Source organism: Clupea harengus, chromosome 10 (genome assembly GCF_900700415.2).
Source record: "Clupea harengus chromosome 10, Ch_v2.0.2, whole genome shotgun sequence".
NCBI classification, from domain to species: domain Eukaryota; kingdom Metazoa; phylum Chordata; class Actinopteri; order Clupeiformes; family Clupeidae; genus Clupea; species Clupea harengus.
This window is the reverse complement of record NC_045161.1, coordinates 26,648,910-26,673,789: the sequence shown is the minus strand read 5'-3', so window position 1 is coordinate 26,673,789 and position 24,880 is coordinate 26,648,910. Positions and strand designations below refer to the sequence as shown.

General features: G+C 44.9%; 1 protein-coding gene across 1 annotated transcript in view; it reads right to left on the bottom strand.

Annotated features, from left to right (window-relative positions):
* The window catches only part of tp63 (tumor protein p63), a 54,818-nt gene that overhangs the window by 19,015 nt on the left and 10,923 nt on the right, over positions 1–24,880 (bottom strand). Inside the window, exon 4 of the mRNA XM_031574615.2 lies at positions 1,041–1,295. Within this exon, the coding sequence (XP_031430475.1) occupies positions 1,041–1,295 (255 nt within the window). The remainder of the gene's footprint in view (positions 1–1,040; positions 1,296–24,880) is intronic.

Genomic DNA, 24,880 nt, shown 5'->3' with positions numbered 1-24,880 from the left:
TGAGATGGCAAATAAAAATTCTGCAAGCATTCTGAAACATTCTGCAAGCTGTGCAGTAGTGTGTCAGACAAGGTAGGCTACACGTTTTCACCTAGAGTTAGTCTATAGCTATGTAAAGAATTGCACTCCAGATGTTCAACAAAAAAGCACAATCCCTCGATCAGTGTTTACTCCTTCAGCCTTGAGAGTGGAGCTTACAGCATCTCAGAAACACACTGATGAGGAGGCAGGCTGTTTGGCAGTGCACATGGGACTCCTCTCCCACCAGGTGTACTCTAGTAATTGATGACTTTCATATACATCACAGGAGTGCCTTAAGCTGAGATCCCATAGATAAAGCTTTCAGCTCGCAGGCCTGTGCGCTGGACTAATCCGCTTGAGTCTTCACCCCCTGCCGTTGGCAGAGAGAGAGAGAGAGAGAGAGAGAGATAGAGATAGAGAGAGCGAGAGACAGAGAGAGAGAGAGAGAGAGAGAGAGAGAGAGAGAGAGAGAGAGAGAGAGAGAGATAGAGGCGCCCTGACGGGGAGATCAAGTCCTTTTCAAAATGCATTTTAGAGAGAGAAGTTTGCTGTGGTCGGTTGCATAATGTGCAATCAACAAAAAGCTCAAAATACTCTAATGTTCCTTTGTACGTTTGTCACATACTGTGACATGCAGACATTTTTCAATGGCATGATTTACAACACTAAAGAATATATCATTTTACTATTCTTTTACTATCACAATAACCACGTTAGATCTTTTTCTTGCCGTAATGACACAATAAATGGAGGGAGTTTTAGGCCCACCACATGTAAAATGGCAAACATACGTGGACAAGAGAGCAGTATTTCCATGGGTTACACTGCCAACACATCAAAACAGGAGTTGAAGCTGATGAGGTGAACAGTGACTTCCTGTAGTCAACTGGTAAATCAAGACCCTAATACAACCAGGGGTTCGGATTTGGCAGTAAATTGCTCCAAGTTTCTTTAGATAAATGGGTCCTCTATATGGGTAAAGGTGAGGTTGAAGAGTAAGACAGTGAGTTTGAGCTTACCGTCCATGTGGCTGACTTGGCTGTGCTGGACTGCTGGAAGGACACGTCGAAGGTGTGGGGTCCGGCGTAGTCTGTGTTAGAGGGGATAGCCGGAGACGGGGACAGGGCCTCGAAGGTGGAGCTGGGCTGGGCGTAGGGCGACGGTGCAGTCACGTTGTTCTGCGTGTGCTCATTGTTGTAGGGGCTCGTGGAGGTGGAGCCGCCATTTTGGATGTTCTGATCCATATTGAGCAGAGTCAGGTTTGTGTACTGTGACTGTGAAAACAAAATGGAGGACACAGAGGTTATTTCTAAATATTTGTGTGACAAAATGCTAAGTTTCATACTGTGTGCAATTATTAACTGGCAAAAACAGAAGAAATGTCATTTTAAAGAAGATGTACAGCCAGCGGGACCTTTTGTGTGTTTTAATCCATCTTGAAGTACGTTTCATTTGAATCCAACTCCCTGTGGCTGACATGTCATAACTCAAGGCACAGGCCTCTTAACGGGCTGACATTTGTTTTCTGTACTCGTCTAGAATGTGAGGCTGTAAGCTGAGCCTCCGCACCATCAATGGCCATTTATTTACATTTCGCCTCTTTTCATAACACACAGAACAAGAAGACATTCACTTGGCCATTCTCTATGGCCTTTCAGGTGTAGATAATAGGCTTAATCTTGTACGTGCTCAATGAAAGGCAGGAAAGGTCAGACTCCTCAGACAGACCTATGTATGGCTGTCTCAAAACAGATGAATTCAGACAAAAGAGCAAGAAAAGATGAAGTACGCATTTCCATCGCATCACTTTTTAATATCTCAACAATACAATAATAAAAAATAAAAAATGAAATGTGAAAATGTATATGTTTTATTACCAATATTTGCAACACTAATCTAATAATCAATAAATGTAAATAAAGAAAATATAATTAAAGATGACAATGTATTTTGTAGATTATGTATTTCCATAGACACACCAATTGAACAGGTCTGTGGTTCAGACAGATCTTATTGAAGAAGATAGTCATCTAGGCCATGTGAGCTTGTGAAGTTGACAATGAGTTAAGAATTGTCTTAAGTACTGCAAGGTACCTTGCCAACTATTTCCAGTAAACTGAGAGAAACAGAACACCTGCTAAATGGTGTTCTTTCCCAGGTTCACTTGCTTTCTTAGTAATCAAACTCTTCCTCAACAAGATCAAACTCTAAAGGACAGAACATCTCTGATACTGGCAGAACAAGTTCTTTTTGTCTTCAATCCTCCCTTCAAATGGCACCAGCTCTGCTCTCCTCACTTCCATTTGATTGATGCACACACCCCTGCACACTACACACCTGATGCACACAGTTACTTTTGCATTAACACACACACACACACACACACACACACACACACAACCACTAAACCACACAAACAGATATTCTAGTTCACAAAAATGGCACTCTAATCTCTCAGTCTTCAGTGTTTAGGAGGTGGAGGGAGACAGAGAAGAGAGTGCTGTCTAGGAGGGAGATTGAGATCCAGTCATCGTCCCCAGCAGGCCTGTGGGCCAACTCAATGAGGATTTAATTGGCCTGGGAGCCGTTTTAATGATGATCTCCCCTAGGCTCTGAGAGCTTCTGTCTACGTGGCTGCTAGCTTACGTGCTAGTAAGAGAGAGAGAGAGTGAGACAATGGAGAGAGGGTGAGGGAGGAAAAGAGGGAGCTGGAGAGAGTGAGAACGAGAGAGAGAAAGAGGGGGGGAAACCGTAAGAGGGAATGATAGTCACAGTCACAGTGAGAGAAAGAGAAGGAGTGAGAGTGAGAGAGAGAGGGAAGCAGACCGACCGTCGAGAAGCAGGAATTAAAATGGCTGTCACTTGAGAGAAGAGGCAGAATGCACTGGAGTCAGGCCAGATCCCTTCCTGCCCCGCACCCCCTGCCCCGCACCCCCTGCCCCGCTCCCCTGCCCCTGCCCAGCGCGCCTGCCCCATTCCGTTCCGTTTATAAACGGCACATTCCTGGCCGAGGTGCCACCGGGCCCCGGCTCTCTACAGACAGCCATTAATCTCCTCTGGGCCCCTGGTTATTTCAGGCGCTCGCAGCCGCACCGACCGGCGCACAGCTGTCCGGCCCACACCCTCGGCCAGGTGTTGCCTGTGGGCCAGGTGACCCACACACACACACACACACACACACACACACACACACCCACACACACAGGGGATCATGAGCTCTTGACCAGACCAGTGGAAATGCACACACAGATACACACAAACAGATAAACTCTTTTAACACAACCAGCGCACACAAACATACGGAGATGCACGTACAACTTCTACACTGACAAATAAATACAATCTGGCTTCAAAGGAGCACGTAGCCTTGCACAACTTCATGCATACACACACACACACACACACACACACACACACACACACACACACACACACACCCACACATTCAAAACTGTGCTGGCTGAGAGAACAGGTCAGCCAGTTGACCTCAGCTTAGCATGCCTGTCCTAAAGCGCCCAACAAGAAAAGAGAGAGCGAAGGAAAGAGAGAGGGAGAAGGAGGGAGGGAGGGAGGGAGGGAGGCAGGGGGAGTGTAGCAGGAGCTGGCTGTTGTTTGTGGATAAGGGTCAGAGTACGCGTATGCCACGAGCCTACTCTGCCCTCCGGAAACAATGACACCGTCCTTTTAAGAGCCTGTCTATGGGGAACAATGCAGCCGGCCGGCAGGCGGGCAGGTGTAAGGAGACGAGTGTATTGTGTGCTGAAAGAGACACACTCGCACAAAGGGGAACCCTGCACCGCAGCATCCCCCCCACCCCCACCCCTTTCAGCCCTGCTCAGAGCCCCGCTCTCCCACACTCTCTCACACACATACACGCTCACCTACAATGGACCAATTAGGGCCAAGAATGGAGGCCCATTGACTGCTTAGGCCTCGGCCAGTGCCTTCTGTGACTGATCTAAACACAGGCGCACTACAGCCAAAGGTGTGGATAAACTGGAACATGGGAGGCTAAAAGTAACCAAGTAAAGTTTATGTGTTTTTTCACAGACATGAGTCACAAAGTGTAGGTACAAAAGTAAACATACCCAAAACACAATAAGAACACGAAGGGCAGAACTTGGTGCATGTAGATTACTTAAACGGCTCTCTAAACAGATATGTCTTTAGCTGCCTTTTAAAAGAATCCACAGACTCAGCAGACCTCAGAGGTGTGTGGGCAGAGCATTCCATTGTTTAGGCACATGCTCGCAAACTCTATCGCCAGACCTATAATATTAAGTAGGTAAAGTAAAGTCATCGTGTAAAGTTAAGTAAAGTCAACAAGCTTAGAACAGAACAGGAGGGAATGTTAGGTTTGATATGAAAAAACGAAACCTCGATGATGATGATTTTTCAAGCATTGCATTGAAGCCAACCTGCACACTAATTGCACTCCTTTGTACACAACAAATCCGAGAGTGTGGGGGTGATGTGGCCCCGCCCGCTCAGGGGATGGGGGCGGTCTCTTACCGGACTGCTTGAGTCACATCGAGCTGATGTCAGGGTCTGTGGGTGTGTGGGGTAAGAGTCAGTAGCCTCCGGGCAAGTAGTGGAACAAGGCCTCTGGACCAATCGGAGAGAGGCAAGGCAAATTTCTTTGAGAGGGGAAGATCTGATGGCAAGGGGCAGCCGTAAAGATGACGGCGTGCAATCTTCATGACAAAACAAATTATTGTTAAGTACTGAGGGTGGGGAGGTTTTAGAACGCTGTGGTTTTATAATTGTGGTGGGGGGGGGGGGGGGGGGAGTATGCTGAAGAATGATTTTGGTGAGCTGTTAAAAAATAAAAGTAAGTGTTGGAGGATATCTGCATGTCACTACAATCTTAGTCAGAAATGAGCAGATGATTAAAACAAATCAGTGAAGTATCCAGTGAGAGTGGTCCCCGGTGAGATATTCTCATCGATACTGCTTCTCCCCCCGCCCCTCCAGACTCTCCCCTCACTCTCACACTAATCTGATAATATTCCACTGTCAAACACAGCCCAACTCTAATCATCGCTTTGCCCGCTCTTAAAAATACCATCCCTTTATAGACCCAGCGCCTGCACGGCCCCCTGGGAAGCTGGAGGCTGCTAGGCAGACAAGCAGTAAATCAGGCGGACCCCTTGACGTACGGGGACGGCCCCGGAACGGACCTGCTGAAAGGCTACGTCGCTGTGCTCAGCTCTCTGCTCTCCAGTCTAGGGTCTGGAGTGTCTGGCTTTGTCCTGGGCAGATGCTGGGCTAAGCAGAATGCGGCGACCACAGGCAGGAGGAGAAAGGCTTCTAGAATAGAATGCTCCTGACCTTCACACTGATACCCTGCTGATTCCACAGATGGAATCCCAATTATGAGCAGAACATATCAGGGATTTCTGGGATATGGACGAAACGGCAAACCCACTCGCTCAAAGGTCAGAATTAATGAGGTGTTTTTTTTTACCCCCCGCCCCTTTAACACATCGCATTCCTCAGGTTAAAACAGCATTTAGCTCATGCCTACTCCCACTTCCAAAAGCAAACACCATTCCTATGCCGTATCCCATTCAATTCAGATGTATCTATTTATTTGTATTTACATACGCAAGCACCATTAACAATGAACCCAAGTGCCTCAATGAATCAATGCCTGAAGAAGAAGAAGAAGTTAGAGGAGTTGGAGAACTCAAAGGGAGGTCTTCACCGTTAACCAGGGCGAGTGGAGGAGATCAGGCCTGAGGGGGAAATACCTCCCATTCCAGGCCAGGCCCTCTCTCACCTGACCTGAGCAGAGCTGAGAGTGTAACCTGGTCAGGGGGCTCTCAGGCCATCCGACAAATGGCGATGAGTGACCAGTGCACTCAGAAAGGGGCATTAACTGGTAAATAGGAGGAGGGGTGGATGGGTGTGGTGTGTGTGTGTGTGTGTGTGTTTCTGGGGGTGGTAGTTAGAGGCTGTTGTGGGGGTGAAGGGTTGGGGTGTGGGGCTTTTGCGAGGGGGTCTGTTCTTTATACCTGCTGGGCTGGGTAGAGCAGGTGATTGTATCTACATCAACACACCATTAAAACAATTAACTCCCCCCCCCCCCCCCCCCCCTGCCCCCCTTTCTCTTGAATGGTGGCTCCAGACACCTCTCACCAAGGGTTATTGGTGGGGGCGGGGGGGGGCTTAGAACCCGATCCGTGTCTGATGACGGTATGGGGGGTGTTGGGGTGTTGAGGAGGGAGCGAAGGACACGGCTGACAGCACCCCAGCGCTTGGACTTAAAAGGCTGACCCGGCACACCTGCAGTCACCCTGTTATCTGAGAGACGACCGCCTGAAAACATCCACAACACCTTTCTCTCTCTGTCTCTCTCTCTCTTTGTCTCTCTCAGGGAGTAAAAATAACATATAACACTGCTTGCTTTTTTACGGCTCAAGCTCTGATAGTAGGAAAGCTGACCCTTGCATATATAGAGAATGCCTGGTGTTAAGATGCTCATTTCTGTCACATAAATTTTTTGGTATATACATTACTTTCAATTCAAACATTCAGAAAGATTCACGCTGATTGTCTTCCACCGGCATGTCTCCATTTACAATACCAAACAACCCCCCCTACCCTCATTTTAGAGCCGAGAAGCTTCAGAGCATTAATCAAAGCGATCTGGACTTTAGAGGGGTTACCTGAGCCTTTTGTAGGGGGTGTGTGGTGTGCAGGAGTGGACTGTGTTTTCACACACACACACACACACACACACACACACACACACACACACACACACACACACACACACTCACACACACTCCGGCGGCCTAACGGTGTGTGTTGACAACAGCTTTGTGGCAAAGAGACGGCAGGGTCTGACAGTGGCAGGCTGAACAACCACCTGCCAGCCAGGAATGGAGGGCTTTCTGGGGAGTGAACAGCTTCCAGCACACTCAAATCCAGACCATAATATCAAAGGATGAGCAACTCCTGGAGGGGGTCGCCCTCACCATTCTACTGACAAAAGGAGTGAAGTCTTCTCCCTGACTTAACTACTTGCTTGCTTTGTACCTCACTTGTAAGTTGCTAGAAGTGTCTGCCAAATGTCTAAATGCAAATACAGCTAAGACCCTCCTTGTTTTGAGTTCAGACCAGGGTTTAACATAGGACTTCAGTTTCAAACATCATATACAGCCATTCCACTGTCACAGAAATGGCCAAAATTATACGCAGCAAAATAATACTAAGAAATGGAGGGTGGCCAGTTCCAGTTTCAGAAAAGTATTTAGAAGTATTCCATTTCACCATCCTCTCCCCACACATTCACATATGCTCATTAAGAAACAACATATCTGCTTTTTACAAAATGCATAATTTCCCAACTGCTTTTCATCGCACGGTGGAAATAATTATCGTAAGCTGTCAACAACCACCATCTGTATTCAGATACAGATGAAGTCAGAAGTCAAATGTAAAATGTCTTGGCATGACATTAGGCTTCTGTCTTTTTTTCTAATGTTAACTCACAGTGCAGAGCTAACATCTGTTTTCTACGTAGGCCCATAAAGCCATTTTTTAGCTTGAGGAGTGACTGGGACCAACTTGCATATTTGTCCACAGCTGCAATTATAAATCTTAAACATAGTCATTAGGCTACTCCTGAACACAAATGCACTTATGGTCACTACAGATGGTTTCCAGGATCAAAGGCTGTTTCTCCAATGCAAATAAGCTTGTCAATCAGACACAAAACTACATTATTTACCCAGTGTACCAAGATCAACACACCATCCTGTAAACCAACAGAGGGGAAAAAAATAAACAAAGAAAAACTGATGTCACGGTTGAAATCAAGCTGTGGCCAGCCAACACATTTCCACATAGAAAGTATATGTAACTTAAACAATCTATGAATCCAGACTGAATCCCTATCATCTAATACCTTCCACATCTCAAGCCCGCCAATGATGGAAAAGCCACAGTCCTAAAAACTACAGACTCAGACTCTAGCGTCAACGCTGACGAGACAAACATCGGCCATTTTACAGACAACGCAAAAAAAAAAGAAGCTGAAGCAGAAGTAAGACAATGGCTGTTTACATTCCCTCACTCGCTTGGCTATGGCAAACACATTCAGCGCCCCTGCATGGAAGACAAACACCCAGGAGGATGCCGCCTAAAGTCTGCTTCCTTTTTCTTTTCTTTTTTCTTTTTAAAAACCAAAGGCTACATCACATATGACTCAATGTTACAAGAAAAAATATTTACTCTAAAAAAAAAAAACGCTTTCAATTTACTGCCATACAAATCTATGTTACTGAAGCATATTTACATCCATATTTAAACTAAGTCACACATTTCAGTCTACAACCCTAAACCAACCCAAAAGACCTGCCTTCTTACTTCACTCTTCCCTATGGGCCCCTGAACTCCTCCATGTTAAGTCAGACCTATGAAAGGGGCACCAGCATCCGTTAGTCGGGCACTGCGGCGCGCTGAGGTGCGATGGGTCAGCGTTCGGCCTTACCTCACTGTACGAGGCCGATGGGGTGGTCTCCAGGTACAACATATTGGCACTGAGGTTAAGCAGAGCTGCGGCTGTTTGCTCCACTGACTCCAGGGTTCTTTCGCCTGTTTTTTTCCCGTTGGGAACCTCGCAACGGACTTACAGGGGGATGGAGTGGAATAGGACAGGGGTCTATTGGGAGCAAGAGTCTCTATGGGAATTTTCAGGAGAAGCCATATATACCAGGGACCGGGAAAGGGGAGGGAACCGAGGAGCTACCTGTCCAATACCTGAATCCACACCCAGTTTTTTGGAGGAGTACGCCTGCTGTCTTTTCTTTTCCCTTGAGGGAGCCTGGAGGAGTCCTTCAGTAAACTTAGTAGTAAACTCAAGAACTCAGGTCGAAGATGCACATGTGTGACTTTTGTGTCACTTTTTGGTCCATGGTCATCTGATTCTGCAGAATCGTGGCCTGTCCATTGCACTAAATGCATCACGTTCATTTGTGTTATTTGTGTTTGACAGTGGTCAAAATGTAAGTAATGACGAGAGATTCAGTGTGAAATCATGAATGTAATCACAAATCAATAGTTATCACAACTTAATTGAATGAAAAAAATCTCAGCACCCTCATTTATTCCTGAGTGCAACTGGAGATGTAACTTTAAAGATTTACATTAGAAATCTAACTCTAATAATTACAGCCTCACACCTCAAAATAACTCAAATGCACCTTATACAGCCTCCCTGAGTGCATGCCTTGTAGAAATGAATCCCTTGTTTTCAAGTAGAAATTAAAAAAAAAGAAATTGAAAAATGAAAAAAAAAAAATAAAAATACAGAAACACTGGTGTTAAAGTTGTGACCCGCTCCCTGTGACCAGCTCAGAGATCAACCCCCCCGCCCCCATTGCATTAAGAAGTCTTAGCGCGGGCCTAAAGTCTTACCAAAATGGCATGGAGTCTGGTTGCAGTGAGCAGGGGCTGGGAACCCATCTAGCTCCTGTAGCTTTCGTTTACATAAGAATAAGCTAGCAGCCTCATTAGGGCCCAGAGCCAGAGACAATGGGCCTGCGCTAGACTGCTTGTATCTATCAGAGATGACTGCTGTAGATCTGTTTAGACCACATGAATGTGAGTTCAGATCCCTGCCGGCCTGCTCCCCCTTTTGTCTTTATTCTTCTCTGTGTGTGTGTGTGTGTGTGTGTGTGTGTGTGTGTGTGTGTGTGTGTGTGTGTATGTCGTGTGTTTATCTAGCCAGAAGGACCTTAGCGAGGACCAGAGCCTCCCACCACGGGAACAAATCAAACTGAGCGTGTGACACTCCGGTGTCTGGCATGCAGTCTGCAAAGTGTCCCTCTCAAAGAACCAAACCCAAATAATCAATGTCACATTGATCAATGCCAACTGATTAATACAGTGAATGGTTTAGATCCTAGCTCTGCTCAGAATGAATGGCAGAGTAATTATTGTAATTAAATGAATGCAAACTCTTGCATGGGCAAAATACACTTAACAATAAACAGCAGACCTACTATTCTAACTCATGCATACTTCCTGGTTCAATGATGCAATAGATACAACACAAACTCTACCTCACTTGGAGGGATTATATTGAATCTTAACTATCAGCTCTTCCTCTAACCTTCTGTGGATCTTACCCAGCCCTCCTCAGCTGAGCTTCCATCAGACCAGGATTTGGGAGATTGTGACGCTTTGCTATGACGATGTTTCCTGAGATGTTTGCAGAGTTTTCTCGGATCAGTGAATGGTTTGTGTTTGAGCTGTTTGTTTGCACATCTAAATACTGAGGAATTTCCAGGACATTCGGATATTTTGGTTTTCCAGTATTTCCATGCAAACGAGACCCAAACTCAAGATAATGATTCTGCAAGATCTGCCCAACTCTCTCCCCAAAACATCAATCCTTACACGCACAAACACACACGCGCACACACACACACTAACACACGCGCGTGCACACACACACTAACACACGTGTACACACGCGCGCACACACACACACACACACACACACACGGCAGGATATCTTAGTGTAGGTGTTTGAGCAGAGCCATGCCAGTCTTTTGGGTGGGGGTAAAATCTATTACCCCTGGCCACAATGGAGAAACTTATCCCCACAGGGCAAAGGTGGATGTGTGGGGTGGGGTAGAGGCATTTAAGGAGCAGAGACTAAAGTGAGGCTGCCCCTTTGGCCTGCCACTACCGTCTCCAATCAGGGGCCAACACCCAGGCCAGCGCCTGAGGGCGCTTTTTGTCCCAGAGGGGTGTGTGTGCGTGTGTGTGTGTGTGTGTGTGTGTGTGTGTGTGTGCGCGCACGTGTGTTAGTGTGTGTGTGCGTGCGCGTGTGTTAGTGTGTGTGTGTGTGTGTGTGTGTGAGGGGGTGGGGGGGGCAGCCTAGCACTGGTAGAATTCCACATGAAGAAACATACACATACACACACACATGCTAATGCACACACAGGCACACACGCGCACACACCCAGACACACACACACACACACACACACACACACACACACACACACACACACACACACACACACACACACACACACACACACACACACACACACACACACACACACCCACACACACACACACCCAGACTCTCACTCACACACATACACACACAGAGACAGCTTCTCTGGGTCCACCACAGTGACACAGGCCAACCCTCATTCAGACCTCAGGTGTCCTTTGAAGTGGACAATTAGGCAAGCTAAATAAACTTCTAATTATGTTAAAACAACACTGGCCGTGGCGTTGAATGCAGGTTAGAGCACTTATTGTTGAAGTCCCAGCAGGGTGCTGCTACTGTGGCATGAGCAGCAAGCCTGCCTGTCTCTGCTGCACAATCAAAAGGCAATGCAACTAATGCGACTAATTACAATTCTGCTTGTAATTAATTAATCAATTAATAAGTAAGTAATGGAATTCGTTATATAAAATAAATTAATTCAAATGAAACTCATAAGTGTAAATAGCTAAAGTGTCAGTGTAATGTTAAATTACAAAGAGAAGTTTCCCAAAGTCTTGCGTGCTTAAACATTTGAAGGCTAAACTGGTGTGTGAGCATGGATAAGTATGTGTGTGTGTGTGTGTGTGTGTGTGTATGGGTGTGTGTGTGTGTTTGTGTGTATGTAAAGATGATGCTTCATTTAGCCTTGAACTGTAAAACCTATAATGAATTTTTGGACTGCTTGAGTATTCAGAAATTTGATTCCTGATGAAACTTGACTTGTAATTTGGAATCCAATAGAGACTGCAGTTACCGCCTGATATAAAACAATATGAACCATCTCACAAACCAAACTAAATCATGACTTTACAGCAGCTGAAGGGGGCAAATTCTTTTCAAGTAAGGACTACAAGGCGGGCTGCCCATAAAACTCTGAATTGAATATCTAAGAACCCAACACACAGCCATTTTACGGTGGCCCATAAAGGTGGGGGGGGGTTAAAGTGACAGTCTCCGCAGGCCGCCTCAGGTGACACCGGTCACAGGAGCACAAAGGCTTAGATCCCCCTACCTGACCCACCCAACAATCACAAATTATAGCACAGTCTGGGTGATGGGGGGATAAGCCCCTCAAAAGAGTCTATCCTCAAGGGAGGCACAACCCTTCTAATAAGTTATTTACCGCGGGACAAAAGGTTTGATTTGAGTGACACTTGGAAATTAAAATGGATTAAATGCATCAATAACTGTCCCACTTCGGCACCCCAGGCTCAGGGGGGTGGGATGGGGGCAGTAATTACGGTGGATGTTCCAGGCTAGCTACACGGAGAGAGCGAAACCCTACACCTGACACACACATGTCTTTTCTGGCAGGCGTCAGCACTGCTTTTCAAAGCCGCGACTGACTGACAAATGTCTCCTGTATCCTGTTCATGTGTAATGTCATCACAGCTTGTGCACAACAGAAATCACGTTTAACATCATATGAAACGAGCTGACCACTCACACAGTTGAGGTCAGTTCGTAATGCCACAGTTAAGTAGTCACAAGGAAAAGTCCCTCTGGGCTTGAGAGGTCAAATTGTCTCTCTCTCTCACTCGAGCTCTGAGTCACACGTGTCTTATTATTAGTAAGGGAAGAGACGGAGGAGACAGAGGCTTGGAGAGACAGCAGGCCGGAGAGACTAAAACAGAAACCTCTTCCACCCCCTCCGGCAGAGAGGCAGTTGTAAAGTTGAAAGAGGAAGTTCCGACTAACTCTTGGCACTTTTTGACTCTTGACTCGGACAAAGGAGCTTCTTGCCTTCGGTCTGTTTGTCACTTTTATGGGCCGCCGCTTTAAGACCTGTGGGATTAGGAAGGTATCGAGTGTCGGGGCCACTGGCGTTAGGAGACACCTGCCCGAGCTGCTGACAGAGAGCTTTCGTCGACAGTCACACACACGACACCGAAGGTGCAGAGGCCTCCGCTTCGCTCCCCTCGGCCACCTTCGTCTCTCAGGGAAACTGTCACCGTCTAGGGGTCATCATCAAAGCCTGTCCTCCTCCCGCTATCAAATACCGTAAAACACCATAATGGCACCTCTGAGGAAAGCTGGATGTGTTAAGTGTGCATAAAAAACGGATGAGGCCTTTTTTCTTGGAGAGAATTAAAATCAGACAGCCAAAAGCGGAATCTGGCTTTTTGACATGAATTGGCTCATGGGGGTATAAGTTTGTGTCACCCATTCTGCCCCTGTGGGAGGCAGTTATTATCTTTAATGAGGCCAGTGAAATGCCGTAGGGCAATATGAGTAAACAGAGGCGGGCCTCGTCCCAGCAGCTAGAGGTGACAGCCACAAAAGCCTTTTGGAGAAAAGGCCCTGTCTTCTGCTCAGGACCCTAATCAGACAGCTGCAATGTCGGCGCTATCAACATGAAGAGCATTGTTTGCGCAATCGAGAAGAGAAAGGTTGATTCGTTGCACGTAAAAATTTGGGAGCATAAAATTAATTGTGTGCGCAGCTACATTCTTTTCTTGGTCCTCAATGAATATAAATCACGAAGGCAGTTATCGCACTGCAGTTTGAACACTGAACAAGACATCTGGTGTTTGTCGAGTTAGATGAGCTGCGGTTTCAAAGCCGTGCACATCTTGGCACGTTGTGTACTTTGCCCTGCCTCCCTGTAAACAATGCTGTGTGAGGCGTCACCACAGGTAAGACAAGTGAGGTGAGTGAATACACAGGCCAGAAAAATAACGGTGACATTCTCACATTCTAAACTCCCACAGGCAGCAGAGGACAAGCGGACCTTTGAAGGTCCAACACCTGAACTGCAAACACTAAGAGCGGCTTTACTGCTTAATAGGCAGTATCCTCCATCTGCGTCTGTGTTTAAAGACACCTCAGAGGTTTTCTGTCGCTGCTCTGGAGCGTATCCACCTGTGTCCCGCCAACTGGACAATGAAACATGATAGGATGTGCAGCCTTTTTCTCTGAGTTTGATGTTAAAATTCATAACTAATAATTAACCTGACATTTTTGAGTGTGCAACTAGAATTCAGAAGTAACTACTCATTTTCATTTAATGGTTTTGAAGGGGGGGGGGCCCTGTGAATAAAAGTCTAGAGACTAAAAGTCAGCAAGTACAAAATAAATGTGAAATGGACATTCATTTAAATTTAACAAGCCATACGTTGTATTTGGTGTCTGTAGATACTATGTCCTAGCCTGACGATGTCATACTCATAATTCTAGTCAGAATATGAGTCTGATATCGCTCCATTGGGCTGTGATTATGGGGCGTGTTTCAACCGAACCAGGAGAAAAAATGCCTCTTCGCTCAATTGGTTACCTACAACCAATCAGAACAACGTAGTATGTGACCAGGGCCAGCTGATAAATTAAACTTTTACCGGATCCCGTAGGAACGAAGGCAAAAACATCTTTTCGATTGACAAATGCCTTGATCGCGTTTCTCTGTTCCTCTTTCAAAATGAATGCACTGTCAATGTCTAAATGGACTCGAATCTATACATTTCAGCTCTCCAGCGGCAGCCATGTTTGTTGAAAACGAATTCAACTCGTGTGTTGGTGACGTGCTTGATTACGTTACTGTTGATGATCTGTCCATCATCGTATAAAGCCCGCCTTGACAATTTGATTGGTCCTGCAATTTCTGTCCGAAAATAATTTCTCCCCAATGGAGTAATGCCAGACCGAACTTCCCGACTTCAAATGTTGTGGGCGGGGCTAATTCGGTCCTACTATGTCCTACAAACATAATTAATAATAACTACTTTTTGTACTTAGAAGTCAATGGGATTAGTTAGCAAAAAGTACCGATAGCAATATCTACCAAGCTGAGAAGTACTTACTAGTCTTCATTACTCCTGTATGTATGCTATAATAAGTACACTTATATATAAAGTATACTGTATAAAGTGTGCCAAGTAACCTTAGCATCAAGTGCCGCCTTCTCATTAATGTTCTGCCTGATATCCTGACATAAGACAGCGTCGTGCTCAGGTCTCTATGGCTGTGCGGGTTAGAGCATTATTCAACAGTTTAACTGGCATGGCATAGTTTCTTTTTATGCTGGGGGCCATTTCTCACAGCATTCACAGGGTGAACAAACTTCCCCACCCCACCCAAACACACACACACATAAACTCTCACACACACACACACACACACACACACACACACACACACCGCATATCCTACGCCATTGCTTAATGCAAACTTCCATGGAAAGGTAACTACACGTCACGGCGACGCAAGGGTTGCCACTTTTTATGTGGAAAAATAAGAGACGTGGTGATGTGACGTGCAAACTCACACAGTCAGAGCTTGTTGTTCTGTAGTTCCCCACTAAAATGAAACTTCTCCTCTCTGCCTGTATGTCTAGCTGGTTAGATTTGACTAGATGTTATGTTATTTTCAGGACTTTGCAGACATAGTGTATATACATGGAATGACTTGTATGGAAATATGGGACAAACAGCATTCCTTATTGATTCAATACGGGACGCAGCATTTTATTTTCCAATATGGGACAATTCCATTTTATACGTTTTTGGGGTGGGGGAGGCGTATTGATAAATCATGCATAGAATGGCGTATGCTACTTGTGGAGAGGGGAAGGGCCTGTAGTTTGGCTCCACTGTGATGTTGACTTGATTTTCACTGCAGGCTACTGGGTGAGGCTTCAGTACAGCGCCAACTCAGGCTGTGAATAAACCGCAGGGATTTCCAAAGGTGAGTGTCTCCTGCCAACGGCCCTGGGCTAGAAGTTAGAGTACACGATAGGCCCAGAGAAAGATCAAAAAATAAAGAAAAAAATAAACCTGCTCATCCAATGACTAGGCTTCAGGAGATTAGCGTGTGTTCATGAAAACTGGTTTTTCACAAAAAGAGCATTTGGAACAGAGAGACAGAAAAGACATTTTTTCCCATGATGCCGAGAGGGCTGGGAGAAGTGGCCCGTCTTAATTACTGTAATCACCAGCTGCTGAGTCAACTACTGTCTGAACGCGGCGCTGGAGATGAAAGAACAAAGACACAGGCACTGAGCCAACCAATCCAAACCAAGGCTAACCCAATTAAACCATTCCCCATACCAAACCATAGATAATAAACCATTCCCCATACCAAACCATATATATTAAACCATTCCCCATACCAAACCATATATATTAAACCATTACCCATACTAATCAAGTCAAACCAAATTAAACCATACCCCATACTAAACCATAGATACAACTGTAACCAGGCAAAGCATACTGAAGCAAACTAAATGTAGCCCCTCTAAACCATGTCAGACCACACTAAACTATACCAAACCAAACCAAATGTAACCAATCCAAACCATACTGAATTAAACCAATCCAGGGGCATCACTAAGCCTATTTTTGGGGGTCTTTCTCCCCCCTCATTATTGTAAGTAAAAGGGGCAAATTGCATAGGCTACTTTCCTTCTTATCTCTTCAGTATCTATTTTTTGTATAATCAGAACATTGACATTTGCGTGTCTAAACTGTCTAAACTGTCCTCATAACACAAATCCTTAAGTTTCTTGATCATTGGTTGGAAAAACACGAAATGGGAGGCAGAACAAATAAATTGTACATAAATAGGCCAATATGTGCAACCAAAAATGTAATTGCTATTTAAGACAGCACCTAGTGTTAGTGTTATCAATACCATTTATGTCAGTAGATCCAATCAATACAAAAACTTGATGAGATGTACTGTGCACCAACCTGACCAAGTAACTGTTTGTCAAAAACTGATGATGAACAGACACTCTGACCCTAACCCTAACCCACAGACACTCTGAGGCTCATTTTTATCCATGGGCGGTGGTTAGACCAAACCAACCCAAACCACACCAAACCAAACCACACCTAACCAAACCTAACCATACCATACCATACCATACCATACCATACCATACTATACTATACTATACTAAACTAAACTAAACTAAACTAAACTAAACTAAACTAAACTAAACTAAACTATACTAAACCAATCCAAACTAAACCAATCCAAACTAAACCAATCCAAACCAAAACAAATCCAAACCATAGAGAGTCAAACCTAACTAATCGAAATCAAGCCATGCTAAATCACACAGAACAGACCAAAACAAATCAAAATGAAATGAAACAAATCAAACCACACTAATTCCTAATGAGCCCAACCAAAGCCAGCCAAGCCAAAGTGAACCAGGCCAAATCAAACCACAGCAGACACAGCTTGGCTGAACCTCGGCAATGAGGAGCAACACGTGCATGGCCTGTCTCCTAACTGTCCAACAGAGGAGGGGGGAAAAAATCAACTCTAAATCTAAATAAGCAATCATCCTCTGCAACGAGTCCGTCATCACCTTGTGAAGCAGCTTTCAATGGACTCACTGAAGCATGCTTCTCCGAGCTGCTCTCCGTGGTTAAGGCTAAAACAAACACTGAGAATGTGTATTAGGTTCACTAACGCACTCGCCTTAAGACGACTCGGAGCATTTACCCCCACTATTGTCCTTATCTGGGGAAGGGGCAGGGGCCATGGCAGTTTGCCAGAGGCTTTGTCATGTTGAGATGCACAACTTAATGGACCCTCTCAGCTTGTAGCTGTGTACGAGAAAGATGATGAAGATGAGGGTGAACGACAGAGAGAGAGAAAAGAAGATTCTAAACACGCTCCCCCAAATGCCGCCGTGTATGGAACATGTCCGCCTCTGACCTGGCACACACCCATGCCGGATCAGAACAGGGTGTGGACGGGCTCCATCCCTGAATCAGCAGCTAGCCTTCCTGAGAAACCACACACAGCAGTGTGTCACACAGGTGTCATCTGTAGCCACTCCTGTCCAAACCCCTCTGCTGCCCCCTCCACCCACCCCACCCCCCATCCCCCTTCCACAGCATCACTCTCCCTGTGCTGGCCTGCTAGCCACACTACACCACACCGCTCAACACCACACCGCACCACACCACACCACGCCACACCACACCACGCCACACTACACCACACCACGCCACACTACACCACACCACGCCACACTACACCGCTCAACACCACACCGCTCAACACCACACCGCACCACACCACACCACACCGCGCCACACTACACCACACCACGCCACACTACACCACACCACGCCACACTACACCACACCACGCCACACTCCACCACGCCACACTACACCGCTCAACACCACACCGCTCAACACCACACCGCACCACACTACACCACACCGCGCCACACTACACCACACCGCGCCACACTACATCACACCACGCCACACTGTGCCATTGCACTCAGCTGACTCAGAGGCAGTGCCTTCAGGCTGTGTGTGGGGGTGACTGGTGGGATACTCACACATTCCTCTATGTTACTGGACTCTGATGCATGACTCTCTCTCTCTCTCTTTCCGTCTGTTTGACATCGCTGGCGAGAAAAAGCACGCACACGCACTTGATATGCATTTTGCAGCCACGGCCTATAGGGCCTGGATCTGGATATCTGGATACAGGATGTTGGGAATTTCAGCTTGAATCTTGATAGGTTTGAGAAGGATGTCAAGAGGGTTGTGAAGACTGGATATATGATCTTTGTTTGATCTTTGATTTAGAATATAAGTCAATTTAGTGAATTTGAAAATGGGCAGGATATGCAGAGGGTACAGGCTATTCGGTGCTATGGTGGCATGACAGCCATTTTCCTGCAAGTGGGTTAAAGTTCTATATTGTGTGATGTAACCGCGACATCTCTATTAATGTTCATGGCCAACTAACAATTAACTAATAAAAAAGAATCAAATATTCTCAATATAAATACTATTTGAAATATCGATTCACCTAACGTTGGCTGGCTGAAGGCTGCATGGTCATGCCTGAGCACCAACAGGCCCCCTCTGGGCGAGTATCCCTATGACAGAGCCTTAGAGCTCTTCTTTAAAAACACAAGATAAATGAACTGCTCTCCACCAGGCTGCAAAGTTTGCCAATGCGGCTAATATATATTGCCCTCTGTAAGTAGGGGGTCAGACAGGCGTCATGTTTGAATAAACAGATATGTATAGATAAAAAGATTTGTTTTGCAGTCAAGTGTCGCCGAGTACTTCGCTTGGGCACCATCCAGGTACAACAAAACCCTTTCCTGCTGAAAAGAATCCCAGAGGAAACACACTGTGCAGAGAGAAAAGAGTTAGAGTGAGACAGAATACAATGGGAGTGTGTGACAGAACAGGAGAGATAGAGAGATGCAGGAAGAAAGAGATACAAAAGAAAGAGGACAGGATGGGGAAAATGAACAGTAGAGTAAGAGTGGCAGAGAAGGAGAGATAGAGAGCGACGCAGAGATTAAGCAAGACAAAAAAAAGGGAGGATGAGGAAAATAAACAAGTGACAAGAGAGAGAGAGAGAGAGAGAGAGAGAGTAAGAGAGAGAGCCATAGATGGGTTGCCAGGTGTTGCATTATACTGTTGCCCTGCAGCTACCTAAAACAGAAATTGGTAGGGAACATTCTAGGAGAGGAAAGACACCACAGAGGAAGAGATTTCAGGGAGGACAGAGTTTTCAGGCAAGAGTTTTCAGGCAAGACAGAGTTTTCAGGCTAGAGTTTTCAGGGAGGACAGAGTTTTCAGGCAAGAGTTTTCAGGCTAGAGTTTTCAGGGAGGACAGAGTTTTCAGGCAAGAGTTTTCAGGCTAGAGTTTTCAGGGAGGAAAGAGTTTTCAGGCAAGAGTTTTCAGGGAGGACAGAGTTTTCAGGCAAGAGTTTTCAGGCTAGAGTTTTCAGGGAGGACAGAGTTTTCAGGCAAGAGTTTTCAGGCAAGAGTTTTCAGGCAAGAGTTTTCAGGCAAGAGTTTTCAGGGAGGACAGAGTTTTCAGACTAAGAAATAAAGCACATGCAAAGTCAAGACACGCCCCCCTGGGCTCTAACCCGCCCCCATTTGCTTTAGCACCACAAACTCTCCCTAGAGTGACACATTGAGGAGGTATGCATGTGTGTGTGTGTGTGTGTGTGTGTGTGTGTGTGTGTGTGTGTGTGTGTGTGTGCTTGCGTGTGTGTGTAGGTGTGTGTGCATGTCTGGGATGAGATGTTTCTGGGGGTGCCATCTGGGTGTGGCACAGAAGACAGGAACTCACGTCCACCCTCGGACTTCTCATGAACACACAAACACACACACACACACACACACACACACACACACACACACACACACACACACACACACACACACACACTCACACACACACACACACACACACAGGCTCACAGACACACACACACACACACACACACACACACACACACACACACACACACACACACACACACACACACACACACACACACACACACACACACACACACACACACACAGACACACACACCCCCCGCCACTGGCTCTACGCCACAGCCTGCCACTCTCAGAAGTGTGTATTTGCATGTGGATATGCACGTATGTGTTTGTGTGTAGATGTGAATCTGTGTGTTGTCTGTGTCTGTCTGGGTTTATGTGTGTGCATGCATGTATATGTGTGTGTGCGTGTGTGTGTGCGTCTGTGTGTGTGTGTGTGTGCGTGAGAGTGTGTGTGTGAGAGCGTGTGAGTCTGTGTGTGGGTGTGTGTGTGTGTGTGTGTGTGTGTGTGTGTGTGTGTGTGTGTGAGAGTGTGTGTGTGAGAGCGTGTGAGTGTGTGAATGGAGGTGGGTGGGGGGCTGCATTAATCACCAGATCAAGGGAAAACGAGTCCCCCTCAGGGCAGTGAGGAGCTGCGTTACTCAGTACCTCTCTTTTACTCCTCCCTTTTCACTCTTCTTTTTCTCTCTCTCTGTTTTACTCCTCCTTCTCACTCTTCTTTTCCTCCCTCTGTTTCGCAGCGTTCCTCTAGGGGGAGGGGAGCCTCCCATGGCAACCCAGGCACAGGGGACTGCTGCGTCGGCTACAGGTCACAGGAGGAAATGTCCGACTTTCCGCTACCATCTCTTATGTACATACTCCGCCCCACAGGACGGCCAGCGATGATGGAGATCTCTTCTCAAAAGGAAAACACTGCTCTGTGCACACAGTGTCCACAGAGAGATTCCACAGAGGTGACAACTTAAACCTACAGCACAATGGTCTGGCCACAGACTGGCAGCCGGAGCACAGAGACACAGATACACCACCCCCACCCCACCCCCACACCAACCGGGGAGAAGCCAAACGCGCAGAATGCTGAATGCTTAAAACTGAACTGAAACTAAACCTCAGTTAAAAAAAACACAGATGCTCAACCAGCAAGTAATGAAGGAATCGATGACTTACAGTGCAAAGAAAGTCATCTGGAACGAGATGCAAGATGTCCTCCTCATCTTCAAATTGCATTTCAGAACAGGCGTGCTCATCACAGCCAAGCAGAGAGGCTGGCGACCCAAGAGTCATCGATTTTTCAACAAAGTGCTATCAACGGTAGAATATAAATGGGCCTTCGGCTCACAAACGGACCTGGTTAAATAAAAAACAGGCGTGCTGCTAACTAACTCGCTAACCCAATCAGCAGTGCGGTTCTTCTAGTTGTATTTGCCTTGACCACGATAGAGAGGAAACCCCCAGGGCAGACTCCAACGCCCACAGATGTTTCAGCTGGGACTTACCGATAAAACTCCCCAACTGATTTTTCAACATCATTTCACGGTCACCTGCCCTGCTGTTGTAAACAAATCCACAGAAAGTGTTCATTTATGGTGCTTTTTTCCAAGTATCAAGTCAGGGTTCGGTTCAATCATTTCATTATTTCAGGCAGCTAAGATACACAAGCGGTGTAATACAAAACATGCATGTGGGTCCCAACCAAGTCAAAGGCAAATCGTCATCCTAATATCAGTACTACAGTTGTTTCCAATCATTTTAACTCTTGTATCAATACCATGAACACTTTTCCCAAACACTTAACACAGTGGGCTTTACAGACACACACCTCCGCATATCAGTTAACTTTTGGTGCAAAATGCACTACAACAACCACACCACAACCAATGCTGCCGTAACTTTAACACATGTTCTCTCTCAGAGTACAATGACCTAAAAAACACTAACAACTTGAAGCATTGCCAATTGCATATATAAAATGTTGCTGTGTCCTCCAGTTTGGCATAGATTATTGTAGTGTTGCATTGAAAAAAGAGAAGAAACACACACAGACAAACACTTCTTTGGACTACAGTAATAAAGTTTGTAATATTACAGTAAACAAATAATTCTAAAATGCTGCAATATGTTTCATTACAGCCATATGCTACAGTTTTTTCCAATAATTTTAGTTCTTGTACCTATACCATGTTCACATTCCCAAAACACTTAACACATGGAGCACACCAGTAGACCATGGGAACCAAACTGTGGATACTTGCCCCTATGCTTAGATACAAATGCTGGCAATGACACCTTCTTCCAAAATTCATGGATACCTGTACCATTTTTTGCCAATGTTTAGATACTCTGTTCAGAACAGTTAACTTTCAGTTCAAAACCTTACTTACAGTAATTTAGATCACTGTAGATGGAAAGATGCTTTGTTTAGACCAATTAAATTATATGCTTGAATAAGAAAAAGTATTCTTAATTTAGCAGAAAGTTTATTTAGATTATTTACTTTGTTTTGGCTTGCAGACTTCTCACTATCTCTAATAGTAATAGAGTCTATAGAAGGCAAACATAGATGTAACTGTTCCTGAAAAGTTCTTTCCACTATTACAGTACTGCTTTTTATGTAAGTCATAGGCTATCAGTGAAATACAGTGATTAAAGAATGCAATTCTTCAATTTACAGTAATTACAGTAAATTTGAAACACTCAATTTTGACATATATTGTGAGAGGCAAACCGACATATCAACACTGTCTTCAGATACTTGGCTTGGATTGACGCATTTCCAAGATGCAATGCAGAGGAGAATGTTACCGTAAATGCGAAGTTCAAACATGTAAAAGTTTGACACCAAATGCAGAGGACAGAATGGATCAGCATTAGGGCTACAGCAGACTTCTAGTGGTATTACAGTACTTTGGTAGACTGTATCTTGTGTTGATGTATGTAATTTACTGCATTGGAAATACTGCAGTAAATACGTAGCATATTCATGCCTTTTTGTTGTAATGTAGTAAGCCTATATAGTGCAGTAACACATGCGATTCTAGCATATGGCTGTAATGAAACATATTGCAGCATTTCAGAATTATTTGTTTACTGTAATATTACAAACTTTATTACTGTAGTCCAAATAAGTGTTTGTCAGTGTGTTTTTTTTTCTCTTTTTTAAATGCAACACTACAGTAATCTATGCTAAACTGGAGGACACAGCAACATCTTATAGATGCAATTAGCAATGCTTCAAGTTGTTAGTGTTTTTTAGGTCATTCTACTCTGAGAGGGAACATGTGTTAAAGTTACGGCAGAATTGATTGTGGTGTGGTTGTTGTAGTGCATTTTGCACCAAAAGTTAACTGATATGCAGAGGCGTGTGTCTGTAAAGCCCACTGTGTTAAGTGTTTGGGAAAAGTATCCATGGTATAGGTACAAGAACTAAAATGATTGGAAAAAACTGTAAAAGTGCACGTGTTACTGCACTATATAGGCTTACTACATTACAACAAAAAGGCATGAATATGCTACGTATTTACTGCAGTATTTCCAATGCAGTAAATTACATACATCAACACAAGATACAGTCTACCAAAGTACTGTAATACCACTAGAAGTCTGCTGTAGCCCTAATGCTGATCCATTCTGTCCTCTGCATTTGGTGTCAAACTTTTACATGTTTGAACTTTTGAGCATTTACGGTAACATTCTCCTCTGCATTGCATCTTGGAAATACGTCAATCAAAGCCAAGTATCTGAAGACAGTGTTCATATGTCGGTCTGCCTCTCACAATAGATGTCACAATTGAGTGGGTAAATTTACTGTAATTGCATTCTTCAATCACTGTCTTTCACTGAGCCTATGACTTACATATAGAGCAGTACTGTAATAGTGGAAACAACTCTTCAGGGAACAGTAACATTTATGTTTGCCTTCTGTAGAGATAGTAAGAAGTCTGCAAGCCAAAAAAACGAAATAATCTAAATACGTAAACATTCTGCTAAAATAAGAATACTTTTTTCTTATTCAAGCATATAACTTCATTTGTCTGTCCAAATACAGCATCTTTCCATCTACAGTGATCTAAATTACTGTAAGTTAGGTTTTGAACTGAAAGTTAACTGTTTTGAACAGAGTATCTAAACATTGGCAAAGAATGCTGTCGTTGCACAGCGTTTTGCTGGTAGTGAACATTGACTGGGACAGGTATCCATGAATTTTGGAAGAAGGTGTCACTGACTGCATTTGTATCTAAGCATAGGGGCAAGTATCCACAGTTTGGTTCACATGGTCTACTGGTATGCTCGATGTGTTAAGTGTTTTGGGAAAGTGTACATGGTATTGGTACAATAGTTAAAATGATTGGAAAAAACAATCATTATAAATCATGTAAATATCTAATTTTGTGTGTAGTCCGGGCTTAAATAAGGCCATACTGCAGCAGGCCATAGCATATAACTAGAAGTGACAACATGTCAAGGCACATCGTTTTATCTCAGAGATAAATGCGCTTTAGAGTTGTCAATTCAATTAAACACGTTCTAAAAGGATGGATGGCATTTGTTCTTCACCTAAAATGTATTGAGATCACTTGTAATGTAGCACCATGGATTTCATAATTCTGGGATTACTGCTGCTACCAGTGCCAACATCCAGTCATTCCGTGTTCTTTTATTTCTGTTCTTCACCCCTGTTCAGAGCAACACCAGCCATATCCTGTGTTGTGAAAGACTGAACGCCAAAAGATCTCAGGTGGATGTGACACATGGCTCAGAACGCTGT